Source organism: Aptenodytes forsteri, unplaced genomic scaffold (genome assembly GCF_000699145.1).
Source record: "Aptenodytes forsteri isolate BGI_AS27 unplaced genomic scaffold, ASM69914v1 Scaffold79, whole genome shotgun sequence".
In the NCBI taxonomy this organism is placed as follows: domain Eukaryota; kingdom Metazoa; phylum Chordata; class Aves; order Sphenisciformes; family Spheniscidae; genus Aptenodytes; species Aptenodytes forsteri.
The window spans coordinates 2,477,612-2,492,048 of record NW_008794776.1 but is presented as its reverse complement, the minus strand read 5'-3'; the positions used below and the strand labels follow the sequence as shown (position 1 = coordinate 2,492,048).

Below are 14,437 nucleotides of genomic sequence, written 5' to 3'. Positions count from 1 at the left end.
CAGATGTCCTGCTTTCCAGCAGCAGCTGCTAGCGCTTTCTATTCATGGCAGCCATTAGAAGAAATCCCCTTTTCGGGATCAAAATAAACCTCTGGACATTGCACTGGAGTCGTTACACTCCTGGCTGCGGTGTGAAGCTGCACCGCTGAGCCGGAGCAGGTGAGAGGAGCCTTTCATCTCCTCCCTTGCTGCTCTGCATGGGATCTCCTGGGACCCGGCGGGACCAGGCAGAGGCTGAAGCTACACCAGGTACCAGCAGCCTTTAGCGAGAGCCTCCGAAGAAACATGCCTGTTTCTCCTCTCCCGGAGCACCCACAGCTTCCCGCACACAGGGTGCCCAGCTGCTTTCATATTTAGAAACGTGTATGATGTTACAACGAAACACGGAAATATCAGAGGGGTTTTTTAATGAAGAAAGGGAGTAAGAAAACAGAGGAGGAGGAAACTATATTAATAAAACTGGAAGGGGTTGAGGAGGGGAAGGAGGCACAATTAAGGGGTTTGGTACCCTCTCGAGGCATAGGATAAGCAGGGGACCTCGGCCCTGTGGCGCTCCCAGGGGCCAAATGTACCGGTGGTGTAAGCAGACACGCTTCCAGCACCCGCAGCAACACTGCCCCAGCTAGAAAAGTTTGGCTTGGAGTATTTCTACAGTATTTTGGGTAATGGAAAAGGAAACAGGCTTGTCCTCTTGTGGGAAGGATGCCAAGCCTTCTCCTGCCGAAGGAGCCTTCCATGGGATTTCCCGAGGAGTCTTAATGATTTTAGAAGCAACTCAAAACCCGACTCTCTGCACTGTCTCAGGGATTCTCAGCCTGAGTTTTTGCAGCGCGCTTCGTGCTGCATTTTCCTCGGAGAGCTCCACACAGTGAGATCTGAGCCAGAGCAAGACGTCTGAGAGCCAGCTCTCAACTTTGTGTCATATTTGTTATTGCCTGTTAGAAATTATTGCATGTTATTTACATCTGCTCTTGCATGGCTTCCCAAGGGGGGATAAGCAACAGAAACCAAAGATGCGTCTTCAGATTTGTATTCAAAACACTCAGCCCTTTCTCCAGCGCCAGCAGATTGTGACACTGTCTTTTAAAATTTTATGGAAATTGGATCTTAGCCTAATAATGCAGGAGGCGAAACTCTAACGCTTAAACATCTGCAAAGAGGGGGTTTTATTCTAATTATAAGGATTTATATCATATTCTTGTTGTTCTGCTCCAGTTTGCATATTTGCTCTATCTGACTGAAACCCACAAATGAATAATACATTCAAATGTGGTAGGAATTGCCATAATTACAGATTCTTTTTAAGAACGTTAGAAAAAAAATAGGATTCAAATTTGGTGGCCATTGTACATCGATGGAAACACATGTAATTAAATAAAGATGATCTCTGCATCTCTAATTAGCAAGGCACTAGATAAAGCCAGATTTTCACTTTTTTAACAAGAAATACAGCTCAACAGAATTCCTTCTTTAGCAGATAAGTATCTGAACTTCGGAGTACCCTGGGCTCATTTGAGACAAGGAGGGAAGCCCCAGTGCTTTTGACATTTCAACCCTTTGCCAGCGATGGGCTCAGCGGGTGTGCAACTGCAGCAAGCAAGCTTTAAATTTACCCTCAAAGCCAGGCACAGCCTGGGCTGTTGGTTAGTTTGGTTGGGTTTTTGATAAGCTATCAGGAAAAAGCAAAAAAAATATAGCAATTAAGTAGCAAGGAATTCTTAACGCGACAGCCCTAGTCTGCCCGTGCCCATGTTTTGTCACGGCCAAGCCTGTTCACCAAAGCGCTGCGGTTGCTTGGACGATCATCAGCCAAAGCCAGATCCGTGGGGGAATTGCTGCCATTAGCATGCAGAAATACAATAAAATTTAAAAAAAGAAAAAAATCCCAACCCCCTGTTTGTTTAAAGAGCTTGATTTAAAACCACCCTCTGAGCTGGCAAACGGAGCAGGATGAAAGCCAAGTGTAGAGTCCTGCTGTCCTGAGCCTCTCCTTTTATATGGATGATGGGTTGAGGCAATTGCTTTCTTTAATACTAGGTGATTTTGATCCCAGCTGTGTGCCCCGCGCTCTGTACTGTGGCTGCCTCTGGCAAGATTGCTTCACGCACCATGCAAACACACACACAGGCCAAAGCTGTTTTAAAACTTCAGGAGTCTGTAGCGAGGCACCTAAATCAAAGCAAGCGGTGTTTCCAAAGTGCGGAGAACCCACGGTTGCCTTCAATACGACAAGCCTGGGAGCCCTGGGGAGCTTTGGTCCTGGTGTCTTTGCGGTGGGAGAGGCTGCTCTCCGGCTAGGGAACCAGCCGGACCAGCTCAGAACAGAATGTCCATCAATGGAAGGACCTCATCACTGGAGGTCATTAAAATCCTGCCCGAAAGGTGACGTCCCTGCTCCTTGGTGCCCAGGACGGTTTGGTGGCAGCGATGGGGGCTCCAAGGGCGGTTCCGGGCTCCAGAGGCAGCCGTGCAGCTGGCACCCACTGACACTGTGCTCTTTACATTTGCATTTTGGCCCACAATAAATATATCCAAAAATAGACACCGAGATGGATTTCTCTTTAGTTTTCATCTTTCCCCCCCTCTTCTAAAAGACAGACAGCCATTTATCCTGGACACCAGTTCTTGTCTCTTATTTTCCCTTCTTCACTGTGGCTTTTTGGAGCTGGCATCTGAACAAATACCGCAGGGGAACAGCCTCCGTATTGTGCTTCCCCAAGGACACAGACAACATCAAATTCTCTGGAGCCCTTTTGCCATTCTTGCCTGTGACCCGAGACTCACACTGTGATACCCAGATGGGTTACACGCGCCCCGACGCTGCTTCTGATCCCTGGGGGAGATGCTTCTGCTTCCCTGCTGGACGGCTTTGGAGTGGCCAAATGGTGGCCAGGGATGGAAAGAAGTGCCCACTAGGCATTTTTCCATCTTGGAAAGGTAGAAAAGAAAGCCCGTGGAGTCCAGCCTAGAGGGGCTCTGTACAGCTGAGAAGTCACTGACGGGATCCTCGTCGACAGCCGGGCACCCTGGGGACACACTGCCAGCAAGTGTTTGCTGACACAGAACCAGATGGCTCTGCAACCGCGCGCATGTTGTCTTTGAGCGATGCACAGCAAGCAGCACTAGGGAAGGTGAAGCGTGGAAGGAGAGGGAAGTTGGAGGCATCCAGGAAAAAAGCAGCGGAGAGCTGTTGTTGCTCTGCTCATCCTCGGTGCGACCCAGATTTCGACTTTGATAGCACAAATACCAGATTTCAGTTCTCCACTTGGGCAGTGCGGTGCAACAGATCAGAGCGTGGTACAAAGCACCGTGCTGGATCGTCACCAGCCCGGCCACTTTAGAGGGAAGCGTTAAACCCTGGCTCCCGGGCAGCCACGCACCTGCCCTGGTGTTAGGACACACATCCTTTGTGGGCACCACACCGGCCATGCACCGCGGCGATGTGGGCAGGTGGGTTTGCCTCCACTGGTCTCTCCTTCCTAGCCACGCGCCAGACCCCCGCCCTGCCATCGGCTGCGTGGGTACCTACTCCGCTGCGCTGAGAGGGACTGGGCAGGAGCCGGGCGGTTTCCTTCTGCACCGCAGGCAGGATTCGCATCGACATTAAAATTTCCTTATCATCTGTCCTCAGCCTCAGTAGGCTGATTAAAGGTCTAAGGCCTGTGATTTGAGCCAAAAGGAGTCAGCAGCATGCGAGATGCCTGCCTGGGTCTGCGGGCCCCGCAGCCTGCAAACCCCGAGCCAGCTTATCCTCATCGCCCACCCCAGCCTGTCTGACACTGCTGCTGCAGCGTTGCACTATCGCACCAACGTCACCGCAGGGTGACGCACGCAAAGACCGCCGGCAGCGGGCACTTACCTTTGAAGAAGAAAGCCTCTCCCCGGATCTGGGCCACCGCATCAAAGTGAGTGTTGCATCTGTTGGGCATGTCCCGCCTGAGCCTGCGGAGAGATGCCCAGGTGAGCACGGCCCAGGTGGGCAGCAAGGGGCCATGTCCTCCCCGGTGTCCCCCATCCAACAGACCGCATCTCTCCTGTCCCCAGAGCCCCCAGCAGAAGACCACACGCTGCGTCCATCTGTTGTTCCTCACGCTCAAACCCAGCCACGTGCATGGGGATTTCCAGGGCGACCTCGGGCAACCCTCAGCCTGAAGACAGCTTTGTGGCAGACATGCTCCCTGGGCCACCAGAGACCATCGCCGTGAGTCAAGCGAGGACATGCTCTACATCTACCAGCTAGCATAACTGGTGAGGGCAGAGCTGGATTCCCGCTCCCTGGTGGCACAGCGCAGCCTGGCTGGCTGCCCCCGGGCAGTGGGACACGTGGCGGATAAAAGCCCGCACCTCGCTCCAGCGGCTGGGGACGTTGCTGCTCTGAGGCTGAGCTCCGAAATGCCAGTGAGAGGTGATGGAACTACAAAGCAGAAGGCAGATGAGACCAAACACAGGGAGATGATGCCGCATGTGAGACAATGCCATGTGATATGTGGTGAAAGCCCCCTGGCAAGTTGCAGCTGAGCTACTGAGCTGCTTTTAACAAGGTGGGTGGGAAAGGCACAGAGCATGAAGGACCGAAAGCGCTACGAAGCCCATGTGAGAAATGATGATTGATGGAGGACAAGGAGACAATGCCGTGAACATGCACAGAAAAGCTGCTGTGGGTGACAGGGAAGCATAAATCTAATTTGCTGATAGAAGGGTTGTGCTGGGCTGCCAGCACCAGCTTCACAGCCCTCTTCGGGCACAAAACGACAGACGTGGAGGTGAACCCCGTCCACCCTCCCAGTCACACACGGGGCAGGAAGAAGGGGTTGGCATGAACAAGTTTCCTGCTCTTCCTGCTGCTGGTGCAAGACAATGGTCGCCTACAGCAGCAGGGAGAAATGCTCTCATGCGTCTAGGTCAAAACACGGCCACACAGAGCCCTGTGGACAAGCTCCGTTAGAAGGTACACAGGAAGAAAGAGAACTAATGGCATTCAGCACGTTCAAGGAAAAGGGTTCCTTAGGACCCTCGTAGCCTTTCCGCAACCCCTGGCAGCTGGGACACCTCCACCAAGAGCAGGTGCTCAGCACCTCTGTACTGTGGGCATCACACCCAGCAGGGCAAAGTGGGATGAAGAAGGTGCTGAGGTGGGAAAAGTAACTGCAGCACAGGGATATTTTTTCAAGATTAGATTCTTCTTGGTCCCATTACTGTAGGAATAATCCGACTGTTCGTGCTTCAACCCTGTTATCCCCTCTTTGCAAATGGGGCATCAAGGCACAGAGAGATGAAGTGACTTCCTCAAGGTCACACTCCAGATGGGGGCAGACCAGGAGGTGAAGGTGACCTGCTCCATCTCTGCTGCTCTCACTTGGGGTGTTCCTGGTATCTGGCAAAAATGTGTGTGACCATGAACTCCTGCCTTTTTGTCCAGTGTCCCTTCTTAACTGTTCTGCTGCCCTGGTAGTAAAACAATTTGGTAACTCCAACGTTTATTAATGAGCTAGATCCAGATCTTCCCTTAATGAGGGCATGCTGGTTGCTTGATGATACTCAGTGTAAGCAGTCCTTTGCCGACGCAAACCTGCGTTGGAGTCAGGCTATCGGTCCACTTGTTCCAATATTCACCCCCACAGGTACATTAGGGAGTTGCTCACTGTGGAAAGGTTTAGGTAAGTTATGCTTGCACAATTCAGGATACTGCAGAGGAATTTTGATTAAAATTTCAGCAAGGATGAGTTCACCTAAGGGTGATAGGGACAAATTTCCATTAACACGAGTAAAATTTTGAGTCTTAGGGAAATACAAAGCATTCCAAGACGATACAGAATTTCTGGACAAGCCTTGAATGATAAAAATTACCTAAGGGATAGATAGCAACTATCACTTGTTCCTGCTCTTAACCACTTCAGTTGTGGGCTGGCCGGCCGGTCTCCACGCATACTGCTTGAAAAAACCATCTCCTGCATACGCTGTTGATCAGGAGAGGTGAGGAAGAAGGGGGACTCTGTGTGTGTTTTCCAGAAGACAAGAGGTCCAGAGGGAAATACCAAAGCCAGAGTGAGCAGGCAAGATACTGATGCTTAAGTGGAGCTTCGCAACTACATGTCCTTTGCAGGAACAACAGTGACAGCTGAAAAGAAATGAACTTGACTTACGGGACAGTGGAGCGGTTCTCTGGCAGCTCTGGCAGGATAGGATGGTCATCAGTTTTGCTTACTTCAGGTTTGGCTGTGGGGGACACAGATTCCCTGACTCCTACACGTAAAGACAAAGAAGCAGTAGAGCTGTACACCATCCTCCCCACCAGCTCCACTCACCCCAGAAAAGAACTATTCCAGCGTGGGCCAAGGCAGAAATGGGCCATAGCCGGGTGAGGGACACAAACTTACCGTAGAGTTGCCAGATTCGGACTTTGTCCTCGTAAGGTAGGTCATACTTCAGAGGATCCCCCACTGGACCTTGGTAGTAGGGTCTCATGATAGACTCTATGGCAGAGATGTGGGTCAAGCCAATGGCGTGGCCAAACTCATGGACGGCTACAGCAAATAGGTCCATCCCATGAGCGTCTGGAAATAAAGACAAAATTGAAATAAAAGTCACTGCATGCTGATTGTATTTTGGGGGTTTGGGCGGGCTGTAAGGGCTCTAAGAGAAGGTGTATGTTGGATAAACTGGGAAAAAAGCTTTGGAATATGTGAAGTTTGAAAACGAAATTTTTCTCCAGTTGGAAAAAGGAGATTGAAGCGTATCACATGAAAATGGAAAGAAAGCCAGACATCAGCCTGCAGTGTGAGTCCTCAGCCCCGCACAGGCTTGGGGATCGCCCCGCTTATTCCCAGACCACTGATGGCACCTGAGAAAGAGCTGGACAAACAGCTGTGACAGTCACCTCGGCACAACCGTCCGTCATCCCCGCTAACTGGCGGTGCAGGAGCTGGGCCAGAGCAGTCATCTCCTGTATCTCACGTCTGCCCTGCAGCAGCTGCAGACACAGTCTTTGTGATGCCCAGAATACCAAATTTCTACAGCCACTAGCCAGAAGCTCGTCTACACCTGCGATAATGAGCAAAGCCATGTGCCAAGGAACTGGTGAGCGCCCGGCAGTGCCCACCTGCCCACGGTGCTCTGCTGCTCGGCTGGGCTTTCCCTGCCTGCACAATGCTGGCATCGCACGCTGCTGCCCTGGCCAAATCCACCGCGAACACCTTCCTGCATGCATACAAACGCAGAGCTGTTCACCTGCTCGTCGGCCGCCAACCCTGCTCATCTAACTGCTGCCCTGACAGGGAACGGCAGAAGGGGCAGGTGACCACGTTCAGCTTGTTTCCAGAGGACTTGCCCGTCTTCTCCCCTTCCACGCCTTGTGCTGGCGGGGCTGCAGCTCCAGGGTCTGCTCCTTTAGAAACACTGATCCTCACGCACCACACTGGGCATCAGGGAGACTTTATTGAACATTGATACCTCCCTCTGATGATTTTTTTTCCCTCAGTTGGGCGCTCTCTACTCTATTCTCTTTCTCGAAATTTCCTTATTTGCAATCCAAACCCTAGTGCCTCACACCGCACCCACACACAGACCCATCCTTCTAACGAAGGGTCCTCTCCAGAGCCTCAGACACTCAGGTCAGATCTCAACAGGGGTTAATGTCTGCTTCCAAACCTCCACCACTCCTGCCAAAGCAAAGGAAGAGCTCCCCTCAGGAGCCGTACGGGACTGATCCTGCTCGGTGCTCTCCCACCACCCAGCTCCAGACCGGCTGGGTGAAGCACCCGTGCAATTGCTGCCCCTCGCTGCACAGCAATGCCCTGCAGAGCAATACCAGAGGGCGGCAATGATTTTAAGCACGGTTCTTACAAAGATCACGATTGCAAGCACTGTAATAAAAAGGCAGTGAGGTTGGAAAGCCAAGGTCTGCGCAGAGCTCAGGGGAGCCCCACGTTCCCTGAGCCATGCTCGGGGCCAAAGGAGACGTCATGCAGAAGCAGCCGTGGCTGATCCTGCACAGTCCTTTGTGCTCCCCACCGGGCTTAGGGTGTTGGGGGGGGATATTTTTGCTGAATTCTGCTTTTTCCTTGATGACTATTATTTATAGTGTCTGTAAACAGCTGGGATTTTTATAACCTGTGCTGTTTTCCCCGGCACTAGGAGAGAACAAGACATACGCTTTCTGACATTTTAATGCCAAACTGACAACCTTGGGGATATTTTTATATCACCTAGAAGTTGTTATTTTTGAATCACTAGGGAGAACGAAATAAATAAAAGATGAAGCTCGGATAGCTCCAAGACCTTCAAAATAGAGGGCAGTTTTCTCGCCGTCAGGCTCATCCCCTTGTCCCTCGGCGATGCTTGGAGGGATCCTCCCTGCGGGGCTGCCGGCCCTGAGCCCGCTCCTCCACGCGAGCCTGTTTCACAAGGAGTGTTCCCAACCACCAGCCATAAAACAGGCACCACTCCTTACTTCACCACGTAACACATCTGCTACGGCAAGCTACCAGACCTCAGCGCTTGCCTCTGCCCTGTATGTCTGCAAAGCAGAGCTGCTGCTTTTTTTTTCTTCCCCATAAGACATCGGTTGGGGTTCCACAGCGTCATGAACCAAGGAGCAGGTTGAATCCTGAAGAATCAGCCTGTCCAGACCTTTAGCCTTAACACCGGACCTCCTCCAGCACGTCTGGTGAGCACTCCTGCCCACGAACACTCAGTGGGGATGGACGGAGGTCAACCGGTGGGAAGGGAGGCGAGGGCTGGGGAGAAAGACGGTATTAGCTGGTTTCAGAGAAGACAATCAGGTCTAAACAAAATCATTAAGCTGAGGCAGCAGGAGCCTGCTGGGAGGCTGGCGGAGGAGGTGGCGTGACAAGTAAATTAGCAGCTGGCGACTGCAGAGGAGACACTCTGTCAAAACATGCCCGACACGAAGGCTGGGGACCTGATCCCCACAGATGGCTCGCGCAGCTGAGGCACGCTCGCTTCTGAAAGTCCCTCTGCTTATTAAAACTCTGCTCTAGCCAGACGAGATGAAATAAAAGAAAAAAAACCTGTAACTTTTAACCATCCTGGTGTCATGTAATGGACACGAGATGGCAGGAAAAAATCCAGTGTTCACAGGGGGCTTTTTCCCTGCAGACCACAGGGCCCTTTCCAGGCAGGTCAGCTAATAAATATGCTTTAAAAATAGGAAACTGGGGCACGTGGCAAGGAAGCTACCCAAAAGATGGTGAAGTCAGAGACCACAGTCCCCATCCGAGAGCTCCAACAGCCGCACACCCAACCCGTGACCTTCCAAGTCCCAGAAGAGACGGGGACTGGGGGTGGGTGATGGGGAGCTCTGCAACTGCCGATACGATGGGGAGAAACAAGGAGATATCATTGAGGCTTCCAGGAACAAAGAAGGTCCTCGATGCTGGCTGCTGTCGTTTCACTAGCAAGGCTGAATGGGGAACCAGAAGGTGTTGGGACCTGCAAGCCCAGGGTGAAGCCGTAGCAGAGACTAAACCGCTCTAGCCACCAGCACAGAAGAGGGGAGCTGGGAGCACATGCATTTGGCTGCAGCTCTCCCACCCCGACATACCTGATGATCGGAAGGTCCAATACTCATCGTCGTCAAAATGGGTGTCTCCTGCCGTGTGATGGTCTCCAGGGAAGAAAGCATGTGCCACTGTCCCACCAGGTCCATCAAAGGGATAGCCATCGTTGTGATCTGCCTTGGAGAAGTCTATCTGGATGTCGGCGTTGTTACCTGCCACTTCGTGGAAATTCAGCGGGGTAATGTCGCTCCAGACCTTCAGGGCGTAGTACATCAGGGCTCGGACTGTGTCGTGGCCCAGGTGGGACTCTTTCGGGAAGGTGCGAACTCTGAAAGAAAGAGGGCAAAAAAGAGGATAGGATAATAGCATAAAAGATCTTCTCCAAGGACCACCAGGAAGGGCTCTGCATGTGCCTGCTGCATCACAGAGCCCCTGCGAGGCCTCCAGAGCTCATAGCACACTCCAAAGCGTGCCCACATGCTTTTTAGATGTGCATTTAAGTCTCTGAATCACATCGGTTCCAGAGCTATGAGGATTTCAGAGACTGAGTTTGGGTTCTCTGGAAATACTGAGCCAGTCTTGCCCACCAGAGTGTGAAACACCCCACGGGTATGAAACACAACCAGGATTTGAGTCCTGGTACCTCCCGATCCCGCTGTACCAGGTGGCAGTCAGCCTCAGAGCCACGCTTCATGCACAAACTGCTGTTAATGCCCAGGACTACTACCCTTGCCCAGCCTTGGAAATGCCAATGCCATCAGTCCCTTTCCAGAGCTTGCCCATTTCTTTTTCCAAGCTCCCTTTCAGATCTATCAACAATTATTTTCTCACCACTTATTCATTCCAAGTGCAACCCAAATATGCGAAGATTATTGACTTCTGAAGCCTTTGCACCACACACAGGCCCATAAGTTTTCCTGCAACAAGCAGCAGGTCATTCCTCATTCTTATTACACGCACATGGAAATCCAGTAAGGATTTGCTGCCTCCATATATTTCCCAGCATGTCTGCTGGAGGTATAAAATATACTCTGAAACCAGTACACTGCCAGCAATCTCTGAGACTGCAATCCATAACAAGGAGGAAGAGGAAAAGATGCATTTTATGTAAATCACATTCAAAATGCCTCCAGCCTATTGCCTGCAGTAGACGGGCTATCTGATGGAGCACTGTAGTTGAGAAGCTCTTGCCTTGCTTCTTGGTGGAAAAAGCATTGACGAGTGAGGGCTTACAGCACCGCTTCACACATCACAGGGCTATTATGGTTTCTGCGTATCAGCACGGCATCCCTTGGTCCCCGGCTCTGCCTTGCCCTGGAAGAGAAGCCAGGTAGGACGAGCCGTGTGCCGGCGTTTGCCCTGCAGCTGCGTGATTCAAACCTCCCTTTTGGTCTGAGCTGGAACGAAAAAAAGTCAATGTTTCCTGTAAAACCAAACCTTGAAAAAGAATTCCTAATATTGTTGATTTAATAGAGGAGGTGAAAAGACAAAGATGCAACAAGGCACCTTGGCTTCTAAAAGAGTATGTTTAGATAATCTTTCATTGACAATTTTGACAAAAATAAACACACGCCAGGAAAACGTACTGTTGACTGAGTAATAATTGACAAAAACCAATTCTGCTGGAAAATTTCTAGCCAGCTCTACGCCGGTAATAACGGATACTTTATTTCTTGGGTACCAGCACACCAACCAAAGTGTTCATGAAATATTCATGGCTTGACAGATTTTTAAAGGCTGAAGCAACAATTACGATCACCTCACTTGCCCTCCTGCATAATACAGCTGGGAGAGCATCGCTCAGTATTACACCGCTCCCCAGCACCAATGTGAAGTAATGACCTGACTAAACCCCTAGAGATAATTACAGGTGTCAGAAAGCTCTGCCTACGAGTAGTGATTTGGGTACTGGGAGACACCATGGATTAGCGAAGGGGAGCGGGAACAACTTGCTGACTGAGGTTGGATGCTCTTGCTTTCCCAAATATTTGCATATATCCCATGCCCTCAGAGACACGCAGCCCAAGGTGGGTACCACCTCCTGACCTGGGCAAAACTAGTGAGGGTCGAATCCAGGACAGAACAAAAAGGGACTCATGCGAATGAGCAGAAATCTCACTAACGGTTCCTCTGAAGAGCTTAGGAACCCCACCCTAGAGACGGTGGGAATGAGGTGGGTCGATCAGGCAAAACACATCACAGCCAGATGAGCAAATATCACTCTCATCTACACCTTTGCTATCCCTAAACTATTATGGGCAAAGAAAGACCTTAACTACTAAAACCAAATGACTTGGCATACATGTAGCATCAGATAATCGTAGGACTTCAAACAAAACACACTTGTAGAGAAGACAGCATGGAGGTACAAACAGTAAGAGCATGGGGTTAGAAAAGACAGTTTTCAGGCAATTTTTAATTTATAGAAGAGACTGTGGCTGGATGTAAACCTCTACAGTACAAAAAAAAGGCCACCTGGTTTCCAGATATTCTTTAACTAGGTGTCTTCATCTTCCACAACACTCCTCTGGACTTACTTAAACCCTTTGCTGCTTTAATCTCTACTGAACAAGTCATTATACGTGTAAAACACACCATATTTAGTCCAGGAATTACAACCTCTCTCCAAGATCTTGGTGCCTAGGGCACAGACTCAGATTCAGGGACAACATCTGCTCTTCCCTCCTCAAGCCCCACTCGACCGTGTGAGCTGCTTTCCTTTTCTTTCCCTCCCTTTCCAGCTGTAGAATGAGGATAATAAATCTGATCTCCCTCGTAAAAGGACTGTGGATGAAAAGCCCTGCCTAAAGAGACAAACATTATTAACATTCATCCCAACCCCTGACTCCAGAAACATTGGATTAAGGCAGAAACAGTATCAATACTTATTTTGCTTCTTATAAAAGGTCCTGCACCTCTGAGCTGACCCACATTTTATTAGCATGCTGCAGGTCTAAGTGAAAAATCCCCCATCCTTTATTCACTACCGTCGTTGTTTTTCAAGAGAATCCCATCAGGGTTTTTCAATTCAGCATCTGATTTGGTTGCCGGAGCTCTGCTAATTGTTTTCAATGAGATTAGAACAAGCCTATTATGCCGATAGGATGTTCGTCGGCGTTGTGTTACCCAGTTCCACTGAAAAGGAGGCACATTTCTAACATCATGCAGAAGCACAGAGGACTAAATGAGCTTCCTCCCACCTTGATTATTATTATTTGTAGTAAATGGTGCTTAGGTACCCAGCGGAGAGCAGCACTCCTTCTTGGATGTTAATCCCTCCTGAGACTCCCCTTACAGAGCTCCAATCGCGGGCAAAAGCCTGATGTGAGTAATTGGAGAGAAACCTCTCTTGGCTCCTGCCAAGCCACTGGGAAGGTGATGAGGACTGGGCTGCTCAGTCCCCGTCCGGCCACCCCACCAACGCGGCCCCGAGTTCCCCGCAAGGCCACACGCTGGGACCCCCAGGGACATCTGTCCCCGCGGCAGATGAGGCAACATCAGCCGTGCCGCTTGAACCAGCGGCTGCCGAGCAGTACACGGTTGTAAGTGGCACAACTGGACGCCGAGGAGAACATCTCCGCTCTGCTTTTAGGGCTCACCCAGGTGTCAACACCGCCACGGAGACAAATGAAAGCTGACTTTCACCCGGCTGCTGCCGGTCCTTCACATGTCCCCCGAGTCCCATCCCAAAGAGATTTTGGGTCCAAGCTGGTTAATAAGTAGAGGCCAGAGAGGGCTGATCTGCCTCTGTTCACGATTGAGGGGCACCCACACCAATGGTTACTTTGATTGTCTTACAATCAAAGTCTTGTTACAAAGACAAAAGCGGAAGAGTATTAGTGATGTATGAGAAATCAATTGCTGGTTAATGAAAGCATTCCTTCACCTTCTGCAGCCCTGAAACCACAGAGAAATAAAATAAATGCTGATAACTACCAAACACAGCAGGCTAAGGATTGCCTGATAAACCCAAATTGATTTTTCTGGCGGGGGGAAGAGGGGACAGTTGAAAGGGTGGATGCTTGCTGCCGTGGCAAAGGTGCTTTCCCAGCCACCCAGAGCCACCCACAGCACAAGCCGTGGCACAGCAGCCCCGATTCAGTGCTACCCCGACACTGCCGCAACACCCCAATGCCACAGGATGAAAGCAGTGGGGTTGTTGTGACAGCCCTAAAGCAGCTCCTGCCCCCCTCGGGCATCTGTCACCCCCAGGCAACGGGGGGCACAGCTGCCTGCGACCAGCTGGGCTTGGGCTGGGAGGCCCCCACGGTGGATGCCACCGATTAGAAGAGGAAAGCGGGAGGATCAGTCCGTCACGGGGCCGGGAGCGTGGTACTGGGGGTTATCCCGGTTGCACACCTTTGCCCAGCGGTACCTGCCCGGCAGCCGCCCCTCCGTGCCTCAGTAAGTCCACATCTCAGCTCAGGCGGCGGCACACCTCCGCTGCGGGTGGGCTCAGGATGCTCCCAGCGATGGCGGGCAGCGACTGACAGACGCCACTGCTCCCCTGCCGCCTGCATTTGCTCCAGCTCCAGCACCCCGCGTCCTGAGCATCGCAGTTTCAAAGACTGCAGCTTTGATGAAGTGGCACCAGGGACTCGTCCTTAACTAAAGATGGATGAAAGTCAGCTCAGTTCAGCACCGGGCTGAGATTTCAGCAAGAAAAAACCTGGGAAATTTAGAAAGCTGAGCTTTGGCAGCTTCCCCCTGCCCCAGGGAGTTCAAAGCACACAGAGAGGGAGCACGGCCCTAACGCTGCATTTCCCATGACTGCAAGGAGACGGCGAGCGCCCGGGAGGAGACAGAGATGCCGGCTATCTCCCTTCTGCGGGGCATAACCAGAAGCAATAAAGCAAAATTAGCAAAAGAAAAACCAGGTTGTAAACGCGAGGGGAAACTCGCTGCAGGCAACGCCCGGC

At 51.1% G+C, this 14,437-nt stretch overlaps 1 protein-coding gene across 1 annotated transcript in view; it reads right to left on the bottom strand.

Moving 5' to 3' along the window:
* Window positions 1-14,437, bottom strand: part of MMP17 (matrix metallopeptidase 17) — a 102,466-nt gene that overhangs the window by 5,082 nt on the left and 82,947 nt on the right. The window contains exons 5-8 of the mRNA XM_019470775.1: window positions 9,563-9,846; window positions 6,378-6,554; window positions 6,144-6,243; window positions 3,860-3,942 (exon numbers count right to left, since the gene is read on the bottom strand). Of these exons, the coding sequence (XP_019326320.1) occupies window positions 3,860-3,942; window positions 6,144-6,243; window positions 6,378-6,554; window positions 9,563-9,846 (644 nt within the window). The remainder of the gene's footprint in view (window positions 1-3,859; window positions 3,943-6,143; window positions 6,244-6,377; window positions 6,555-9,562; window positions 9,847-14,437) is intronic.